The 22935-nt window shown below is 33.7% G+C and overlaps 1 protein-coding gene across 6 annotated transcripts in view; it reads left to right on the plus strand.

Moving 5' to 3' along the window:
* The window catches only part of LOC141460039 (extracellular serine/threonine protein CG31145), a 284669-nt gene that overhangs the window by 89884 nt on the left and 171850 nt on the right, over positions 1-22935 (plus strand). The window contains exon 1 of one of the 6 annotated variants that reach the window (XM_074139653.1): positions 14919-14938. The exons of the other annotated variants lie outside the window; for them this stretch is intronic. Coding sequence (XP_073995754.1) covers positions 14934-14938 — 5 coding nt within the window. The 5' untranslated portion in view covers positions 14919-14933. Of the gene's footprint in view, positions 1-14918; positions 14939-22935 lie in introns of those variants that run through there. 6 annotated transcript variants of the gene reach the window in all.

Consider the following 22935-nt stretch of genomic DNA (forward strand, 5'->3'; position numbering starts at 1 on the left):
AAAGAAATCTAATGATGTATTTAGTTGTCTGACTGCTAGAGCCGTAGCTGTACAAACATTGCTAAGGTGAACTCACCGCAAGTAGTTGTAACTTCTTGGGTCACCTATAAAAACTTAGCACTACCATTTCATTTCATTTCAACTACATAATCCCACCTTATAGCTGTTAGCGTTTTACTAATCCAGGTAGTGTTTTATGCACGATTTGATATTCGTCTTAGTAAATCTTGTTTTTCTTTTCCTATTACAAATTGCTTTTCTAAAATTTGTGTCCAGCTACTTGATGAAATAAAAAGCAAGACAATGTCCTCAATTATCTCTACAGAGTCCTGTTATCTTTGAGTTAGTGCAATCATCTATATTTGGTCTGTACCGTGTGGAATGATGCTTGTGACCTACTATGTGCTACGGAACGTAAATGCAATGAGCTTGCAATTTAGCTTCTCTCTCTCGCTCTCTAACTCTCTCTTTCTCATTCACAACGCACAAGTTCATGTTATTGTTTATGTAGCTAAAGAGAGCCGTAACTGAAATCTGTTATTGATTATTGAATTTTTTTTTTTTTTATAACGATTAAACACGGATTAGATTGTTGATTTAACTTCTTTTGACAATATTAATAGCTAAGGAACTTAACTCGTATAACTTTTATTTGAAGAATTGTGAGTTTTACTTTTAGTAAACTAATCCTAACTTAGACGTAAGTGTCAGACTATGGCGGAGTCAGGATGTACATTTGAAAAGGGCCAGAGAGGCAAAAGCAAACTCCAAATAGGAGTTCATACTTAATATTCTGAAGCTTGACCGAGGAATCAACTGAATGCTTGATCTATGTGTAAATGTTTATTGAGTGATAAGTTCCCATTGTTTTGCTTAATATTAGCAAAAATTACCTGAAGATGTTATTCTAACTTTTGGTGTGATAAGGCCCATTATTAATTTAGCATAATAAAAATAAGCTTTTACTTAAAGTTTTTCAGTGAACTGAGTTTAAAAATTTGTAAGATATTTCTATTCAGCAATTAGAAGGTATAACCTTTTAAAACTAACTTTATTGTTGCTTTACATATCGGATATCATCAGATACCTATTGAAGTAATGTCAGATCGAAATAACATATTGTACATAACTCTCCCGCAGCACCAAAAGGTTCCTGGTGAATGGTATCTAGTGATATCCAAAATGTGCCCTACACAACAGATTTTTATTAGATTTTACACAATTATATACTAAAGTAGTCTCCATATACAGGTAAAATATAAACAAAATTTATCGAGTAGTTTTTGAGATATTTGAAGTTAAAGATTTCACTGTTTCAAACGAACCGAAAATTTAACTCTAAATATCTCGTTAACTACTCGACAGATTTTTACTAGATTTTACACAATTATATACTAAAGTAGCTTCCATATGCGGGTAAATTATAAACAAAATCTATCGAGTAGTTTTCGAGATATTTGAAGTTAAAGATTTCTACTGTTTCAAACAGAAACAAACTTTAACTCAAAATATCTCAAGACAGTTTTTCATTTGATCATCTCGGGTCATTATCAAAACTTCTTCACTTAAGAATAGAGCCTGGTCTTTCTTTAGTATTTTTCTCATTTATCCCGTTCTGCTTCTGCAGATCTCATTCTCGTGTTGCCTACTCTCAGCTATTCCTCAAAAAGCTTATCTAATTCATTGTCTTTTTCCTTCAACAATAAGGTGACGTCTTGATCCACTAGAGCACTAGACCATAAAAACTTTGCCCCCCAGCCTTTTAATCTTTGTTAATTTGGCCTCAATCCATTACTATCTGTTTTGAGTACGTTTCTTTTTTGCAGTAATATGACCTATATGGAGTAATTTCATCGAACATTTTCGCCAAAATTTTACAAAAAACTTGTTTCAATTGTGTTTAATCATTAATAGTGTGCATATGAAAAGTGCCTATCTACTAGCGACTTCCTTGGGAGTTATCAATTTTTAAAAACCTTATCAATAAAATTTTTTAAACAAAAGGGTTCATCCCATATTTCTACGTAGAAAATTTAAAACTGTTAAATTGACAGACAGAAATTTCAAAGCTGCGCCAAGTTAAAAAAAAAAGCTTCATTAATTTAAAGTTTTTAATTATAATATAATTATTTTTGGTTTAACATGTTCAACAGTAGTTATGATTTTTCCAGCCACCTTATGTTCCAAAGTTACCCTGCTTTCTACCCATTATACAATAACAAAGGCTGTAATTAAAATAATTATTAAATAACTTACTTCCAGTAAAAATAGCCGGGGGGGTGCTAAACTTGTTTAATTATATTTTTAATAAAACCCTTTTGTGTGTGTGTTATGATATTTTAAAGACGCTTGCAAAAAATTTAAATTAAAAATTAAATGGCAAGTAGGTCACGATTTTAATGGGGTGTGTAAAACAATATTTTCAATTAAAATAAAACAATAGATCTAAATCTTCTTCTTTGGCTCTGTATCTCAAAGGTCTTTGGCTCCTACATTGTTCTCTTCTCAGTAAAGCACTTCTTCTCCAATTCTTTACACCGAGCTTCCAACATCGTCCTCGATCTCTTCAGATCCCTAATCCTAGGCCTTCCTTCTCTTATAGCTTCTCCTGGATAGCTATAAACTTACGCTAGCATTTTCTAGTTTTTACTGGTGAAGCTAGTAGTCTCTTTTGCCTACCTTTCAACAGTCCGGGAGTAGAGATTTCTCAGATTAAGGAGCGCCTTCATCAGATCAGACACCTCTACGGCGCCCAACATCTCTGGACAGACCAATAGTTGTACTGTTTCTGGGGCCTTCTTGGAGTGATTAATTGGACGCTATTAAACTAAGATATCATTGGTGATAGGTGCGTGATCATAAACGTCATCATGTTCATCTCAGGGTGGTTGATGTTCCAAAAAATAATTTTTTTCCGTATTTTTTTTTTTTGAAAAAATTTATAAAATGATTCCAGAAATGAAATATATGTATATGATGATAACAAGCGATTATTTGCTACCATTGGATAAAACTTTTTAGTGCCTTAATCCAGGGATTTACTTAGTTGATAGGATTATTTGAAGGCTTAAAAAAGAAGAAGTAAATTGTGAACAGAGGAATTCTTTTTTAATTTTATTTTTTTAACGTTTTATCAGATGACAGTTCAGTTAATTTGGGTTACTAATGTTTCTACATTTTTTTTTTAATTGCTTTTAAAAAATCAGTTTTTGTTTACTCTGTCTTAATTAAGTGATTAATATGATTTTTTGTATATGATTTTATTATGATTTAAAGAGCATTATTTGATCTGTCATGCTGGATAGCATCAATATGACTTGATCCAGTATTGAGTGCACGTTTACATTCATACCATCTGTTTCATCACTCCTCTACTACTGCATCCAAGATCTACTAATGTCTGTTCTGCCACCCACCTATCGTATAGGAAATCTTCTCTGTTCATATCCATACCATTTATGTTTTATCAAACAATTACACCGTCCAAATAGCTTTGAACACCTATGGTGTCATTTCTTAATTTATCTGCACTGATTTTTCGCAAATACCGCCTCAAAAAATTCTTCTCAATGGACTTTACCGATAATTTTCCCATGACACTGATCTATTGGTGAGAGAACATAACTTGGGGCATGCTCGGAAAGATTCTCTTATTATTTTCAATGAAGAGGCATCGATTTCTGAATATAAGGATGCAAAGTACCTACGGTTTTCCTCTGCTTTTAGACTTGAAAGACCTTTTTTTTTTCTCTATAAAGGGCTGGTCTATAGAATACCTCATCTACGTAAAATACCAAGGTTTTTTCAGGTTATATCCTTTTGCTAGGTAAGTTACTTTCTGTACCCTCAGTCAACACGCTTGGTTTATTATGGCACTGTTTCATTACATCACATCTTTGCCTTTGTGATACCTAATAAGAATACTCGCGCCACTTACTTAAACTGATCTAGATCGGCATATTAGGGTTGTGAGCAGGTATTTCATCAAATATAACCATGCTTGTTTATTTTATATGGTTAAATATATGCCTTTGTCTCAAGTAATTTAATTAACAATATATTGTTTCATTTAATTTAATGCTCCTATAAATGTTGTCAACTTTTATGGCCCCGCTAAATGTAGTAACCGGATTTTCACTTTAGAAAAGCCATTTCTTTTGGGGCTCATGACGTCCCTCTATGGGAATAAAACTCGAAAACACCTGTGTATTCCTTTAACCCCTTCACTCACAAATTTCATTTACGATCATCAGAGAGTCCTAGTTTTAGTACAACTATTTGGATTTAGCGAACAGTGTCACCCACCACAGATGTTAGCTTTTTTTTTTGGGTATCAGTGTAAATTTGGACCCCGAGGGACCTCACTCTCCCTATGAAATAGTGGCTAGTCCACTTTGCGTTTCGAGGATCTCTCACAGATATAAACATGTACACTTTCTAAGCACCAACCCAACTGACATTTTAGGGGGCCTCAATTGTTTGCGGTGAATTGGTGTTTTACAGCCACTCTCTTTTGCATTCGGTATCAGTGATAGCAAACGTTTTTACCATTAAAAAACAAAATGGAGACTTTTGAAGAGAACAGTTATGTATTTTCAAACTTATATTGAGTACTAATAATAACATTATTTCTTGTACTTTTGTTACGTTGTGGGAAATAATTAAAACATAATAGCTTTGGGTAATTTGAAATCCTAACGTCCGCTGGTCTGTGACCCTTGGGTCATAGGTTTGCCATCATTAATCTACCTCTTGAGTATTTTGTTTAGATTTGTGTCAGTCATTTTCGACGAATTACTCTAGGCATATTACGCATGAGCGCGAAGATATGAAGAAAGTGAAAAAATAAAATGGTAAAACAGTCAGTGTAGTAATACGTAATTTCAGTAAAGAAAATTTATGGATAGCTCTTTTTTCCGTTTTCTTTATATATATATTCAGCTGTTTCCTTCATTTAATAGAACATTTAGTTTTTCAGCGTAAAAAAAAGAAAGCCTAAAATAAGAAGCTGTAATGAACATCGTAAATTTGGTTTTGGTGCAGCAAATAGTCGACCTCTTACAAACAGTCCGGAGATTATACTTTATTCTAATTAAGTATTTATTAACAAACTACATTATATATAAACAATTTATTTACAGAATAAATTACAGTTAATTCTTTATTCTTTTTTGCGCACTAAGCCTCTCTCTCTCTCTCTCTGGGAATGAAAAAGGAAGTCTTATGAGAGATATCTCATGAGAAACTCTGTTCGACTGTTTCTTACTGCAGATATTAAAGTTGTAATTGAAGAATTTTCATGTAACCTCTCTGGGAAAATAGCTTTTCCACATTTTTTTCCGTTTTTTCCATTTTATGTTTTGTTTTTTTGCTTCTTGATTTCTCTCTCATTAATCCAGCTTTATAATTTTTATTTTTTTGCAAGATCAGCGGAGACGCCAACTGTAATCGAAGAACTAGAGCGCCCATCTTTTATCACCCTTTCTCTGCTAGTTTTCCTCAAAATGCTGAGATTATTTCCTTCTTTTTGTAATCATTTATTTTTTTAGAATCAGCATACTTTCATTTCCTACTTTTGGACTGGAGTCTGCTCTATTTGACCTTATGTTCGGACCCCAAAGACTTTCCCAAGGCATCTTATTTCTCGTTCCCCAAATCGGCTCTAAGGTAGGCATCAAACATCCCGGCTCACAATTCAGCTCTATAGTTGACATCAAACTTTGGGAATTGCTTGCAAGGACATTTTCTTTTTCGATTGTTTTTCATTATCCTTATTTCATTTCCTCCTTAGCAGGGTAGAGTGCACTGACCAGTTGAAATTAGTTTAATCGTGAGAATGTTTATAGCGATTCTCCAGTTAGTCAATTGCTCTGTTTGACTCTGACTGCCTTTATAGACAAATAAAAACAAAGTTTTGCCATTCATGAGCTCCAAGTATGCGTCCGGTTTTAGGACTACGGAGTAGTGAGTAGGCAGGTTCTTAAGTTCTCGTCATTTCCTTTACAACCTTAATTCACTTAAAAAATATATTTAAATGAGGGCAAACTTCCATTGTAATTGTATTTTATTATAGATTTTAATTCTTTAACTTGTTTGGATATCCGCAAATTTCTTTATTAATTTTATTTTTCATCTCCTCTAACAGCTGATATTAGAGGAAGTATTGTGAACGTGTTGAATTTTCGATTTTTAGTTTTTGCAGGAAATGAATATTGAGTTGGTTTTAAAAAGAAAAAGTTGTTTTGCCGATGTTTGTGCCACCTAAATCTCTTCCTAAAGATTGGGGGGATGATGTTTAACGATGACACTACGACTTCTTCCTCTCTAAAACGATTGTTCTTTCACTGCATGTTCAGCAGGTCCCCAGGTACAATTCATGCAAAATATAAAGTTCAAACTTGTCCAATTTCTTGTTGACACTTGTTTCGCTAACAAGCATGATTTTCTAAAATCAAGTATTTCGAACACGTGGAATCCAAAAACGTGTATTTCTAGTGAAAATTTGATTCCTAAAATTTGACATGATTTCTGTACTCCCTCTTACTGTTAGCTAAAGGAAGTAAAAACAAATGTAGGTTTTTCTCACAATATAGTTGATTTATTCCAAAATATATTTTTTTATCTCATATAAATATCTTGTGGTTATATTTATGCTAGACGTGTTCAACTTTATTAAAGAACATATAAATAGAATACGTAGACATCATGAAAATAATAGGAGTTATATTTCTTTAATAAAGAATATCACATTACCAGAGGTTATTTCAGTATCCATAACCTTGGTCGCTTTGATAATAAATTAGTACTGATTAACTTTTGATAATGTTTGTGGGATTAAAACTTCGATTATGTGGAAAAATAAAACGAACCATTATGTTTAATATTACGACCTGGAGGCGGTGATAAACTTGCCCTTCGGTATTAGATATTAATCAGCTTACGATAACTATGGAGAGAGGATCATTGGTTCTGTTTAGGGAACATCAATAGCAGTCTCACTCCTGCGACCCTCCTTTATGAAAAATCATTCTCTAGTTTCTCCAGAAGAATAAGTTTTCAGAGAGATTTCAATGTTCCTGGAAAGATTACTTCTTTCTGTCAAACCAAGAGGTTTTCCTCTCTACATCCCCATCTCTATTTATGCCCTAATTAGCTCAGGTCGTTTATGAGTACAATGGAATAACAGCCAGGCAGGCAGTTGTCACCATTACAACATTCTCATAGCCTAATTGATTTTTAAGAAGAGATTGAGTTGTATTTGAAGAAAATAAATGACGGGAAACGTGAGTCCCACCAACTACTTTTTTTTTATCATCCGCTATTGTCTTTAACATTATTTAAATGAAACTTAAATTAAGTAAATGTAACTTTGAAGTGGAATAGATTGTACAAAAAGGTTGTATTACAGTTGGGTGATGTCATAATATTTGTTGAAGGATAGTGTACACAGGCAGGCACCAAGGCAAGTTACAGACAGACAGATAGATGTACCGTAACCTCCAGTTAGTGTGTTACAAGTGGAATATTTCGCACTTAAAAGTGCATCTGTTACAAGTGTTCACCTTTGATGTGGTTTACCTCCCCCTTTCTAATGTTGGTTAGAACTGACTTTTGCATACCTCTCCATAGTGGAGATGCATAAGGCGTTGCTTTTTCAATGGACATCCTTTTCTTTACCTTCTATCTCTCTATTCCGCCCTGGTTTCATCTCGAATTTATTATTAGCTTTTATGACAATCAGTATTATGTACACTTCCGCGCGAAGAATTATGAGAATATTACCCAACATCAACGAATGACGGTCCATCTGGTGCTATGATTGGTGATTGCTTAGCCACCGAGACTTCGTTTAAGAGTATTTTCTCGGCCTACGCTCAATATATCGAGAAAAAAAACTCTCTAAAATCTGTTTTCATTATCTTCTCTTACGCTTTTATTAAACAATACTTGTTTTGAGTTCCCTTTTTGGGTGCCGGTGAGTCTTTATGAGCGTTTAATTTGAGAATGCTTCTAGAAAAATTCGTTTTAGGGCTGTTTGAAGGAGCATCATTTCTGAGTGTAACGTTTTATAAAAATATTTTCTGTCTTACTAAAAATTGATTATTGGTGCCACGATTCTTTATCGAGGCACAATATCCGAGCGATTAGAGGTTAGACCAGCAAAGCTAAGAAGTATTGTTAGTTAGTGGGTTCTATTCCTAATCTAGGTCTTGAATTTTATTTAATGCGGTTAATATGATGAGAATGTACAGGGTGGGACAAAAGGGATGAACCGGTTTTAAAGGGATGTAAAACAAAAACAATTCAACTTAGAGAAATTTTGTTTATATTGTTTAATTCAGTACAGAATCTAGTTAAGTTTGAAAGATGATATCACGTAGGTGGCGGCCGTCAGCCGCGATGCACTCTTGAAGGCGAATTCTGAAGTTTTCAACCGCTCTTCTGCACATTTCAATGGGTATTGTCGTAACTTCCTCTCTGATTCAGTCCTTAAGTTCTTCCTGGGTATGTGGACGATGTTTAAAAACTTTTTCCTTTATGTACCCCCAAAGAAAAAAAAAATCACAAATACTCAAATCTGGTGAGCGCGCAGGCCACTCCACGTCACCCCTCAAAAGAGACGAGGCGCTGGGGGAACACTTGCCTCAATCTCGCCATTGAAATCCTAGCAGTGTGGGATGTAGCCCCGTCCTGTTGGAACCAGATGTCTCCCAGATTAGTTGCTTCACTCAATTCTTCCAGCTCAGGTTCAAAAAAACTCTTTCACAACATTGTCACATAGCGCTCAGCGGTGACAGTGACGGTTCGCCCATTATCCTCGAAAAAGTAAGGACCAATAATCCCAAATTGGGATACTGCATACCATACAGTCACTTTAGGAAGAACTTAAGGATTGAATCAGAGAGGAAGTTACGGCAATACCCATAGAAATGTGCAGAAGAGCGGTTGAAAACTTCAGAATTCACCTTCAAGAGTGCATCGCGGCTGGCGGCCGCCACCTACGTAATATCATCTTTCAAACTTAACTAGATTCTGTACTGAATTAAACAATATAAACATAATTTCTATAAGTTGAATTGTTTTTGTTTTACATCCCTTTAAAACCGGTTCATACCTTTTGCCCCACCCTGTAGTAGTAAAGTACGTTTGCCACCACTGGACACTAATTTGGTAGTTGGACTTGAAGTTTGCCCGATAAAAAATAAGCATCATTTTACTTTTTAATATTTTATTTTTGAAAAAATTAATTATATTGTAAAATTTGGTATTTTTTTAAAAACAAAAATCCAAGTAGAAACTCTAGAATTTGCAGAAGAAGGAACTCAAGTGATTGTTTACACCAGTTTGTTTATAGATTTTCTTTCTCTTTTTTGAGACTTCTTAATGTTTTGATAAAAGTTTTTTGCTGTCTTAAAATGAGAGACAGTAACAAGGCTTTTCCAGTTGATTCCAGTTTCAGAGAAGGAAATGACTACTCCGCTTCCGCGCCCCATGGAGTTATAAAAAAGATAGAACTTCACCCCAATACTGAACAGCACTTTACAAATTGATTTGTTCAGTTTATTGTTTTTCAATAAAAAAAAAAAGGAAGAAGAAGAGGGAAGAGGTTTGTTAGGGAGGGAATGTTCCCTTTTATTATTGCTCTACTGATCCAATCAGGTAACTTTATTTTTACTTTGTTTTGGAGTTCTCGCGCGCTAATTATCTACTATAATATAAACAACTTTTTGTCTTTCACCTGGCGACGATTTATACAGGGGATAATTTGATTCTGGTTAATTATTGAAGGAACACTTGCTACTTATCCAGAAAATTGTACTGGAAGATTCGTTAGTTTTGGAATTTGAGAGGTTTGAAATTATATTCATATATCTTTTTTTAAAAATTAATAATTTCTATTTATGTAATCCACTTTATATATTTTTAAAAATTGATATTTTAAATTAACAATAACTGATAGGAAATTTGCAATTTTGAATTATGGGGGCGGCGGGCGTTCTCATCAAAATTCATACAACCCTACAGCAATTATGTAAATGTATTATAATTTATAGTGAATACCTGATTTCACTATATATTCTCTATATTAAATATAGAATACATTAATATGTTGGTTATGTATTAATTGAAGCTTTAATACTTTGAACTTTGTGTATTAGGCGGATAGTTGAATCGGTGGTAAGGAAAATTTCTCTTTAGGGAGAACATTGTAATTAGCCTTTTATGTCCACAATATTTTTTTTTTTTCTTTTGTAGCCATCCGGAAAACGATGTCTTTGAAAAAGGCTAGGGCTGTTTCCGTTGACTAGGCTTTGGTCCGTTTTTGTTGGACTACTGTGTAGGCAGGTTTTTTTTTATTTAGGGTATCCACGTTCTTGTGTGAAGTCTAGGTTTTTTGATTTAGAGTATCCACAATTAATTTAGAATATCAACTCTATTATTTGATTAGTATTTTAATTGATTCAGTCCTCAAGTTTAATGCTGACCGGAAACTTAAGTCGATATTTCTGCACCAAACTAATTAATTAATCTATTTTTAGAGGCGAGACCTGCGAAGCTAATATGTATTATGGTACTGGGTTCGATTCCCGGTTTTAGGGCTTGGATTTTATTTAATGGTTAATAAAAGAAATTTACAGTAAAGTATGTTTGCTAGTCGCCTCTGTCCATGACACCTAATTGGTAGTTGGACGTTAAGCCCCGCCTGAAAAAATACGCCATTTCTTTACTTTACTAATTAATCTATTTCTGATGATGGTCGAAAGTCCGAAACTGGTCGGGGATACAACACACATGCATGACTCTTATGCTGGAAAATTAAAGGTACAAATGTTTTGTTTTGTCGTAATGAAAGTTTTGGTACAGAATTTTTCTGGATACCCTCTCCCAAACTCACAGATTGATTTGTACAAATTACTTCCTTTTCTTAAATCCAGAGTGCATTAAAACGTTTATTTCCGGTGAAAACCTAAAATTTAAAGTCTTTTCGGTCGCAATACTTCCTGTTTTACGCTAGTTAAGAGAAAGAAGAAGCAAAACTTTAATCCCTATATAGAATTTATTCCCTAAAATTGTACACTTTCATGGAAAAATAAGTTTATATGTTGGTGTATATAAGCTAACCGCTTTACACAGTAACTTAAATATAAATATTCATTTACTTATTTGTTTTTTAAATGCTCTACTCTTTCTCGGCAGTGTCTCACGAGGCTTAAAATAAAATATCTCTCTTGTTAGAATAAAAAGAGTGTTCTCTATTCGTGGAGGAGCCGTTGTCTTCCTTAAACCCGGCTCGGTTTTAATATGAACCTGATGCTAAAAGAGTTTGCGGTTTTGGCGCACGTTTTTTCTCTAATTTTTTTCTTTTTCATTGCTCCTAATTTGGGCAGCTTGGCATATGGTGGAAGTGTTCTCCCCCCCCCCCCAAACCGGAAGAAACAAGTATTAAGTGTATAATGTAAACAAAAAACTTAACAAATACAGGAAGGCAGAAATGTTAGCTTACTCTGTTTTTTAATTATTGCAATTTTTATTTTAATTTTTTTCACATGTAATACATTGGGATTTGGATTAATATAGTGTAGTTTAAAAAAAACGGAAACGGGTTAGAAAAGTAGGATGTTGCGTGCAAAAAAATAAATAAATAATAACAGCTGGTTTTCTTAAGTTGGGTTCTATTTAGTCCTTGAATGTTTAATTAGAATAAAAAGGCTGCATACATAATCTAGATTCAATTAAAAAGAGGGTGTAAACGCTAGGCCGACTTCCTCTCAGTAAAGTTCTCAAATTGTCTTCAAAATTCCATTCTTCTGTTCTACTCCCACTAAATCCCTGCAGTATCCCTGATGATGAAACAACCCATCCACTCACTTAATTTTTCCTAAACATTTTGAATGTAGCTCCCTCAAGAGGATTCTATACCGGATATAATCCCGAATCCTGATGATCATTAGGATCTCTGAGGGAATCAAAAGTGAATCAAACTCTCCTGGGAAGTGAGGAGAGCTGGTCGTTAGTAACATTCTCTCTGGTGATCCACGCTAAAGTTAGATATTTTAAATCACTAGCAGCTGAGTATTCTAAGAAAGCTATAAACCCCGGAGGTAATTTCCATCCAGGCTCTCTTGGGAAATTCCAGGAATCGGAGGGCCGGCAAATCATCATCATCTGTCTGTCTCCCGCCCACTGTTTCTTCGTGGTGGACCTACGGCGCTCGCAACATTTGGAGTTCCTCTCTCTTCCTAAAGCCTTATTTCTTTTCCTTCTAAGATAGTGTATATCCTCCTCCACAGCCCTATCTTAACAAAGGTTTTCTCAGGTCACACTTCCTAAGCCCGTGTTAACTTGGAAAGCTACTTGCTCCGAATGGGACCTTAAAGGGTTTCGGGTCGACGCCTACCTCTGCCATCCATTCTTCGGCTTATTTGGTATGATTCCTCTTGGACTAGAGGTATGGCGGGAACGAAGGGAGCAGCATTCTGGGATATGTTCTCGCTCTAAACACCTTCTTCAATTGTTATGAGGGTAAGTCCCTTTGGCCATCTCTTAAGCAAGATGGAGAGATATAAGATTGAGCTAATCAGAATCATATTTTACAAGTCACATAACCTTGCATTGCCTTTGCTAACTTAAAAAATAAATGAGCTGGGGTTTGAACTTCTTCCTTTCTCTGATTACATTCCTTTGGTTATTATTCCTTATTCTGAAACCATGGCTCGATTTCCACGGGCTAAAATGTTTCAATATAGAAGAGGAGGTGAAAGCAGGCTGCTAATGCACGTTTTGTCTCTCTAAGACCTTAGTTGAAAGAGAAATTTGATTAATTAGTGGCACAATGTTTTAGTAATTATTAGGATAATATTTGGTAAATTTTATTTCCTTAAATTACCTACTTCAAAATTTTTGATTTAATTTTATAAAATCCTTGCTTCTTGCTATGTTTATTGCATATCTACAGTCTTATCAGTACTTACTTATTAAAAACTGGTATCACTGTATTAGATTTCAGTTTGTATGCATATTGTGTGAATATAGACGACAAACAATCATAGTTTACTATATGTATACAATTCTCTCAATACACATTGCATAGTACTCCTGTATACAATTGAATACATACTGTTAGAAACAAGTTGTATGCCACCAACTGTTATTTGCTTTTGATTACCACTGCGGAATCCCATCTGGCTGCAATTACTATTTCCGTAGTAGTAATACATCTTCGATTTATGGCTTGGCTTTTACTTAATTGTTTTCTATTACAGACGAAATATTTATTATAACTCAAAATTTATTAGATAATATTTAAATTCTCTCAATTTAATTTAGTTGTTGTTGTTGCATGCTCTGCGCAGAAGGGAAGTGTTGCAATTCAAACTTTGTGATGACCTCAACATTAAGAAATGGTTTACAATAAGAGTGACAACAACAAGAAAAATGTTTGAAAATGCTGTTTTTGTCCATTTTTGGCAAAGTTATTCTCGAAATCTATTTTATGTCCGTTGTTGCAAAAAAAAAAAAAAATTATCACTTATCATCGTGGTTTATGTTCCTCAACATGAGAAAAGGAATAGAAAATAATATAATGGTCTATTCGAATAAATTTTTTAAGAGAAACCAAGAATCACTTCCACTACTCCTTAAATTTAATTAAAAAAAAAAAAAATATTTGAAATAAAAGCAAAGGAAATTAGTTAAGAAGTATCTCAGCATCGCGTAATACGTGATACTTTAAAATAATGCAAGTACATTCTCTATCTTCATTTTCTTCTAATTATTTTCATTTCCCTTCCCCGTTGTATCGCTGGAAAATTAAGGTATATTCTCATTTACAAAGAACACGAGCATACTTAAGATATTTCCTTTATTGTTTCTGAAGATATGCTCAACCTGTCTGACTAAACTGCTTTCCTTATGCACTTCAATTTCATACGTACGATATGTTCTTATTTCAAAATGAATTCCAGAATTCAATCCTTTGAAATGGAAGAGATTGTTTAGATTTCCTTTGTTATATTCTTCCTTATAGTTGGAGTTCTTATATAATTAATAAGAAAAGTACAATTATTTTAAAAGGGTAATAATTTTGTCATCCTAGAAGGAAAGGTTTATCGAGTTCCATTAAATTTATAAAATATTATTAATTTTTTTTTTTCAAAGTAAGAAATATTTCAATAGAATTTTTGATGCATCTTGAATATTTGATTATTCTTTGTACTAGAAAATTTTAAAACGGCGATAAAGTAATCAGCGATATTATCCTGCTCTACAACCATTTTCAATGATTTTTATTTACATATTTTAATGTAAGACGCGTCAACATCTAAGACGCAAATTTCCAGTGCCCTGCCGGCCATTAGGACAACGTTTCTGTGCTTTAAACAATACTGTCCATCACCAGTGATGTTCAGTAATATGATATATTTATTATATAAATAAGTTATAATATATATTATATTCAAATAAACAATAAATATATACCTATAAACAAAAAACTTTTTAGGCAGCATTTTACTATGTTTCTACGACTTATTGGCTATAATAGATTTAGACTTTAGACAATTATAAATAGTATTACAGTTTTCGCTGCAGACTGTTTCAAGTGCGATTCGGTTTATCAATAATTCCTTAAATTTAATTAAATTTAAACGTCGTCTGGAAAAAACTTCCAAATTTTTATTCTGGCAATTATTATCCAGATTAAATTAAGAATATTTTGTGTCACGTTATAATATGATTGATAATTAAAAATATTTCTTGCAGGTGTTGGTTTCGAAACGAAGCTATTAGTCAGATTAAACCAGAATGGGTGCCAATTTAAGCCCATAATAGATATACATTAAAGCAAAAAGCACAAAACATGGGGCAAGCCTTAAGCCAGTGACCAATCAGAAAATAACTCCTAGTTGACGAAATCAAAATAGAATATTTAAATGGGGTACGTAAAAAATGTCAAATTTGATGCTGGCTTCCTGTTAACTAAAAATGGCGTTTAATTGACGATTTAATTTGTTTTTTGTATCGTTTTTGTACGATTTTTTGATTTTACAACCGCATGTATGAATTATTTTTATAATTATTTATTTTAAATTTGTACATTTTACTAACTCACATTTGCAGTTATTTTAAAAACTAATTACTTTTAATTTAAATTTTCTAAACAGATTTTCCGTTTTGTTGTGCTCTATTCTCCCGGGAAAATTGAATTTTTTACATTTTAGTAAAAATACTTGAGAGAGTTTTCACAACTAGTAATCAAATTGATGCAGTTGAAATTTATAGATGTGTCTGGGCTTTTTCATACCTCTTTCCGGTTTGTTCACTTTGTTCAAAACGTTTCCTAAAATTCACTTGCAGGAAATCCTTTGAGGCGAAATAGACGTTTTTGATCCCTCGACTTTTTGTTCATCTAGTAGAGTTGTTTTAGAGTTGTATTCATGACTAAATAAAGAAGAAGTTTTGGCAGTTTTTAGTTTTTGAGCCTACGCAAACTACCCACACCTCAAATAGATTCACGTAACTCGCAAAGTTGTATATATATCTAAAATATAAAATTAATCTATTTTTTATAAAAACCCCTAATCGAAATTCCCTCCGATTACAATGGTCTATCGTAAGAAAGACAAGCAATTCTAATAAATTGGTGTAGTAGGATTTAAAATTGATTGAATCTGTCAAGGAATGTCAGTCCGATTGAGCATCTAAGATACCTATTAGATTACACTACGTTGCACACAAACACATTCCTTCCGGTTTTAGTAAATGACTAAACTTCCTCCTTCACTTACCGAAAATCTCATCAGCTGAGTGGAAGTAACATGCCGGGCACGTGTTTCTAAGTCCATTTCTTGAACTACGTCTATTTTAATTAAATTTTGCAATTTAATCAAAATGGTTACTTCCTTGTGACTGAGATGCGGTCTTCTTTTTCAGGTTTGGGATAGGGGTTTTTGCTTGTAAATATATTTTTGTGGTCTCCTGAAAACAAGATGTTTTTTGTTGTTGTGGGTGTGTTGTACGAATGAGAGGCAGATGCAATACTAAAAAATTAGATGCAGAATTAGATTTGGAACCCTCACATGAATGCTTTTTTCGTAATAAAATTTTCTTGACGAGAATAGCGAAACATCACGGCTCTGGAAGCAGAGTGAACTAAACCGGATATTAACCATCTGGTTAGCCAAAAGCAGGCCCATAGTTTCTATTGAAATACTGGGCAGTCTGTTGATTTAAATTTACTTGTTCTTGAAATATTCTATTTGTTTCCGTTTTGTTATTTTACTTTAAAATGAGATATGTGCAGTGTGCATAGGGATTTGTTCATAGTTTTTTTTTTTTATAGTCCGGCCCTCCACCGTTCTGAGGGACAGTGAACTGACCCCTGACTGTGTAAAAAAGTTTGGGGACCCCTGATTTAGAGGGAAGCTTAAACCACCTCACCCTACCCCAGAACAACCTTAAGAAGTAATTAACTGGAAAAATTGTTCAGAAATTCAACAATTTTTTCCCCATTTACATGAAACATAAATTACCTTTTCTTTAAATTTTGGTACCCTAACTAAAGACTAGAATAATGTTAGCTCATGTTTTTTCTGCAATTCACATTCCAGTTTCACCTGCGGGAAACCAACTTTACTCCAGTCTAACATTACTTCGTTTTTTGGGGGCGGAGGAACGAACATAGGGGGAGTTAATGTGCTAATTATAATTACATCAATGGTTAAAGTAAAAGTCATGCGAGAGTTCAGATCTCTCTCCCTTCTTAGGTTGCTAAATATAAATTAACATTTTTTTTAAATTAGAGTTCGAGGTAATTTTCTAAATTTATTTTTTAATGAAGTCCCGGGGATCAAGGCCCGTTAAAAATAAATTGGGATAAAGTTAGTGAACAGGCCATTTAACCCTTTATCCCAAGCCTAATACCTACAAATTTATCGCTACATTGGGATGTAGCTACCATGATGAAGGGGGTGATGGTGTTTCATCTCTGCGCCCTGGCGCACCAATCGATATATCTTCCTTTATAAATCTATACGATTATTAGTTATGGAAAATGTAGTAATGGCTATATTGTTACCATAAAATAACCATTCATTATCGATAACTAGTTATTCAATTACAATGTACAGTTTTATTCATCAAAATTTCTATAGCGAGGTTATATATATATTCTATTATTTTATTGAAGTAAATATGGGTTATTAAGTTTATTTAAATTAATTAATTTTAACATCGGTATGAGTAAATAGATGTAGTCTTTTACGAGGGTTGAAAAATGAAATAACATTCAAACAAAATTATTAAATAAATCCCCTAGTAATTGGAGGCAGGTTATATAATATCCGGGGCACGTCACTCATCTATAAAATACGAGATGACCCTGACTTACATCGCCAGAGTTACAGTGTCTTGTCTGTTCGTCGGTAGAAAGATTTAAGAGTCTGTCCTAATGACACTGTTACGTTCTATTTAAAGGTGGGGGTTGGTGGTGGTACACGGTAAAGCAAACCTTGTCACCTAGTGTCTTTTAGTCCACAAGTCATTCACCTTTATGCTCCTACTATCATAACGCGGGAGACCTTCATTCCCAGCCAAACAACAACAACAGCAACAATTGCTTTCATTCACGGTTTTACGTGTCACTATAACGTCCTAATATATATTTCTTTTTTCATTTTAAAAGCCTCACTGATAATTTCGTAATGAACGTTAGCAGTTGAACTAATATTTTAAGGATTTTTTTTTTTTGATTAATTTGTACGATTCTCTGTTTTGTTATTTCACTTTTTTCTGACTCCTAGGGATTGATTTTCTCTGTGAACGCTCACACGATTCACGATGAAAGCGTTACTTCACTGCTTCTCAAGAACCCCGCTAAAATAAATACTCGTATTACACATGTGATAGAAACAGTGTTCGGGAAAAGGAACTTCAGTGGACACTCTAGATAAAGTTTACTGAAACTTTTTTTTTTTCAATAAAAACCAATTGACATTCATGGAGAGACTGTATTCCTTTGGAATCTGAGCGCTTGATTGAGCCCCAAAGCTTAATTCTGCAAGTCCAGATAGGACATATTTTGGTCTTAAATATTTCTTTATTTTGTTATGTATTGATAATTGAGATCGTTCGTCCTGTGGTCTTAAGAAAAGTTAATATAGTCTGTTTGTTTATTGTCTTATTAGCCTAGTATGGAGATTTCAAATCCATCTTTTGTCTGATTATAATATGAAATTCATCAATGTAGTCCAACAATTTGAAATAATTAGCTACTATGATTTTTTTTTTCAAGAAAAAGGCCCAAAATTTCGACAAAACTTTCAGAAAATTTGCTTTTCAGTTCTACCAATTTCTTTAAAATTGCTATTTAAGCACCTTATTTAATTTAGCCCGCTTCAAAGTAGTATAATTGGTTTAACCAAAGAACCTTGTACGATAACAAAACTAGAGTTAAGGGCAAAGAAAACAAGGAATGTTTCTTATTAAGGAAACGACCCTTTCTTGGTTTTACTATCAGAAACAATAACATTAATGTACGTATTTAGAAAGGTAATTCCTTAGAGGATTTGTGCGGAGTTCTAGTGCTGTAATCCGGAGGATTACATATAGATTAAGGCAACGCAATTACTCAATTACATAATCTATTGATTTTTAATTATTATTTAATCCTTAAGTTAATTTTAATTAGACCTTTGATATTATTATTAATAAAAAAAGAGGGGCAATTATGTTAATTTCCATTAATTTATTCAACAAATACATCGTATGATCTACTAAATTGATATTAGTTGGTTGATTTATCTATGGGATTAGTGGTAACGTACAAGGAATATTACCTGCCTGTTCTAAGAGGATTTGTTAGGCACTTAAGATTCTATGGCCTGCTCAATTCTACAAAATTATGTATACTTGCTACCTATAAAGTTAACGTGGAAATTCGGGCAATTTTCTTTTTAAGTAACTTTTTTTAAGGAAAATTATAGGAAATATACAATACTGTACTAGAATTGAACGCAGAAAATTATTAAGTTTGGTATCTTGCTTTTAGGTACCAACTTTACTGAATGAATTCTCTAGATTTTCTTAAAAGTGGCTTCTACGATTTTCTTTGAGATTAAAGCTTAAGTAGATACATAGCTTTTATATTAAACATTTTCTCTGGGAAATTCAATTAAGGGCACTTCTCGGCGGCGTCAGGAATTGTTGGGTTTTATCCTGAAGTGCCATTTCATTGTAGTGTATGGGGTTCCCCTATCATCTATTAAATGTGTAGCCAAAAAATTTTAAGTTGAAAGGAAATTGGTTGACTTGAAAGTCTAATTTCACACTATACACTTTTTCGAAAAAATATCTTTAAAGGGAATAAGTATTTTTTTTTAAGAACAAATTTTAAATTTCTAAGGTTTTTTCCCGGTCAGAGAAGTGTTCTTTTTTATTGATACCAAAATTTTTATGGCCTTTAAATTCGGGTCTTAATTATAAATATTAAAAAAAAAAAAATCTGTTATAGTTATAACTAAAGATGTTACAGTACAACCTCTATTAACCGGGCTGACCTCCGGCTATACCACCCCAGAAAACTGAAATCCCGGTTAAACCGAATACACAGTATTACATAGTACATTTGTACAATAGGATGTAAAAATAATTGCCATTTCAGTCGTGATACATTTATTCTGCCGAGCTTTCGACCTAGGTACTAGGTCAAATTCAGGGCTGTGGAACATATTTACAGATGGTTAACAATAATTCTATTAAATTCCATTAGGTACATCTGTACCTATGAATGTTCTTATGTATATAAGTATATGTATTATACGGGTACAAAACATCGTTTTTTTATCAAACGACCACTCTCAGATGTGTACGCAATTTAAAAAGCACAACTTTGTCACTGGTTGGAATGTCCTTACGTGAAAAAATTCAGTCAATTCAGCAAATGAATTCGATGCTGCATCCAGGGATATTCCTGGGTGATCATTCTCTTCTTCGTCGATTTCATTTCATTCTTCCGGTTCGTCTTCTCGGATGTTCTGGACGATTTCTTCAGGACTAAGGCATGCAAACTGTGGAGCATCTCTATCACAATCGAACCACTCCAAAATGTCTTCTCGATTTACGTTTTCACCTCCTTCCATCGATTGGGCTAGACGAGCGAGATTTTCATACATAATGAAATGAAAATTTTTTGGGTTTTTACATACATACATAATGACCCTTCAAGAAAATCAGGTATAAAAGAGTTGCTGCCTCGCCTACAATTATGTTACATCGGAAGACAAATAATTATCCTGTCGCCACCGAAAATTAAGTTTTGTTTCAGCGCCGATCCAGGTGTTCTTATGATGACTCAACATGATCCCGGTTAATCCGAATCCCGGTTAACCGAGGGCCGGTTTATCGAGGTTATACTGTAATTTATTTTTCTTCTAAAATTGATTAGTGTAACTTGTCCTTCACAATTTACACTTTCATTATTTAAAAACTATTGTTAAAAATAAAACGAATTATTTAAAAAAACTAATAATCGCAATTACAAAAACTAATATCGTAAAAAAAAAAACGCTATTGTCTGTTTCATGTATCTACAGTACTTTTACTTTTATCGCGTTATTGTATTGATGTTAACTGTTACTCATAAAATGTGATTGTTTCACTATTTGTACACCGTTACACGTATTTATTTAATAATAGTAATAACTAATCCATAATAGTTATTGGTTTTCTAATGTCATTCCATTTATGTGGTCATTTTTGTAATTCTAGATAATATATGGTCGTGTATTTTTTTTTTATTTACCGGTATTTTTGTCAGCAACGGTTTTAGCACTTATTGTGCAAGTGCACTTATTGTGTACGTGTCATCGTGAATGACTATTAAGTGAGAAAAACAACAAAAGAACTCCAGAAAAACATGTGATTTTTCTATTATTCATTTCTCGTGGTTTTAATGGAGGGTGTAATTTGGTAGTTTCGCAAAAATCCTAGCGATCCCAATAATCTAGTGTGGGTACACTATTCACACACACCCATTCCTCTAAAACATGTTACATCTTGTACTCTCTCTCTCTCACACACACACTGTCACAAAGTGAGCGAGTCGATCTTATATGGCATTGAAAGCGCATCGCTCCCAATAAACGCGCAATAGTAATTACCACCTGGAAGGATATCCACAGTGACTTCAATATCTCTGTAGGTATGGCTATTTCCCTTATCCAGACAAGGTGGTCACAGACTATCCCTATCTGTCTCTAACGATAGTTCAATTCTGAAAGCAGTCAAAGAGACGTTTTGAACAGCCCTACTGGCTCATCATCATCTTTTTTTCTTTTTCGTTCCGCTTATTGCCAGACAGGCCAAACCGGTTTTCCACATTGTCAGGATGAGCATCAGTTCGTAAAGCAAAAAAAAAGCAAAAAGAAGAGAAAAGTTCATTGTCTTTGCAAAAACATTTTTAAAAAGTAGTTAAGTTTGCTGTTGAAATGACATGACTGCTTTTGGAATTCAGTAGCCGTTTCTACGTGACGTTCAGTGGCCCCACTTCAAGGCTTGTCAGTTATCTTTTATAATATCAGAACTCTTCAAAACGTACCACAATTTAAAATCTAAAAAGATAGTGGATTGCATATATTTAATGTTGTTATGATGACGTGAGGAAACGAGACGTCTTTAACTTTTCACGAACCCACACTTAATGCAATATTCTCTGAGAAGTATGCCAATCAAAGTGATAGGCCTAACATGATGTTATGTTCAAATTCAAATGATACCTTTTGACGACAGTTTAGAAAATTAAATAAATCTAAAAAAAAAAAGTTCTGCACAGTCACATTTCTGGTTGGGCGATATCCGTCAAACTTGGATGAAACTAGATTAGACATTTCATATTCTTAGCTGTGAGATAGGATCACCAACGTGAACTGCGCACACGAAAAATGTTTGCTGTACAAACACACCCAATCCACATTTTCTTTAATAAGATAAAGTTCACAAATTTTCTATAAACATAAATCTGATCTTTGTTTAACAACATCACAGATAAAATAGTATTGAGAAAAGCGCTACCAAAAACAGGCGTACTTCGAAATGTTTAGTTAACCTTTTTTTTTATTGGTAAAAAAAACGTCTATTCTGGACTTCCGCAGGAACTCCAGCATCCTTAAAGAAGTGGCTAGTTAATTTTAAATAATTTCAAGATTGAAGGAATGAATTTGAATTTATGCGAATCAATTCTCTTTTTTTTCTAATCGCCCCCGTTTGATTAAAAAGCTTGCTGTGAGTTTCAGGTATCCTTTTCTAATTGGATCCTTATTTTAATTACTTTTATTGGGTAAACAAGGGGAAATAAGCCTATTACAATCCATTTATCAGCCCTTGTAAATTAGTTATCGATTTTATAGGATATAGAATTTTTAAAACCTATAATTAAATATATATATAAAAAAATAATGGGCGGACGGATGATACGAACCACTTCTAGATTTATTGATAAGAAAGGGCGCTTACGTTTACATATAAATAACTGTATAAACCGTACGGTTGGTTAATTGCTTAATTCGAAAACTCTATTAATTTTCCTTTCATACTGGAAGAAGATGATAAGGAATTCCAGCCCTATTGAATGGATTCGGATCTACTGTGCATCCTAATAGTGCAGTAGTTTGCCCTACGGCATCCCCAGGTAGTGAAAAAACTCAACGGTACACTTAGGGAAGTAGCAGTGGAAGCTGGTAGTTAAGGATCTGTGTTCTGAGGGTTCCTTTAGATTATGGGAATCAGGGCTCTTCAAGGAGTCCTAGGAAGTGAGGGAAGTTTCACTCCTGAGTTTCTTGTACACCTTTCCCGCAGAGCCCTTCTCTTTGTATTCCAAACATGATACCCGCAATCACAGGTGATGGGGAGTGTTTTAATGATGGTATTCACCTCTTCAAA

Source organism: Rhodnius prolixus, unplaced genomic scaffold (genome assembly GCF_049639745.1).
Source record: "Rhodnius prolixus isolate KJV_2025 unplaced genomic scaffold, Rpr scaffold_6, whole genome shotgun sequence".
Lineage (NCBI taxonomy): Eukaryota > Metazoa > Arthropoda > Insecta > Hemiptera > Reduviidae > Rhodnius > Rhodnius prolixus.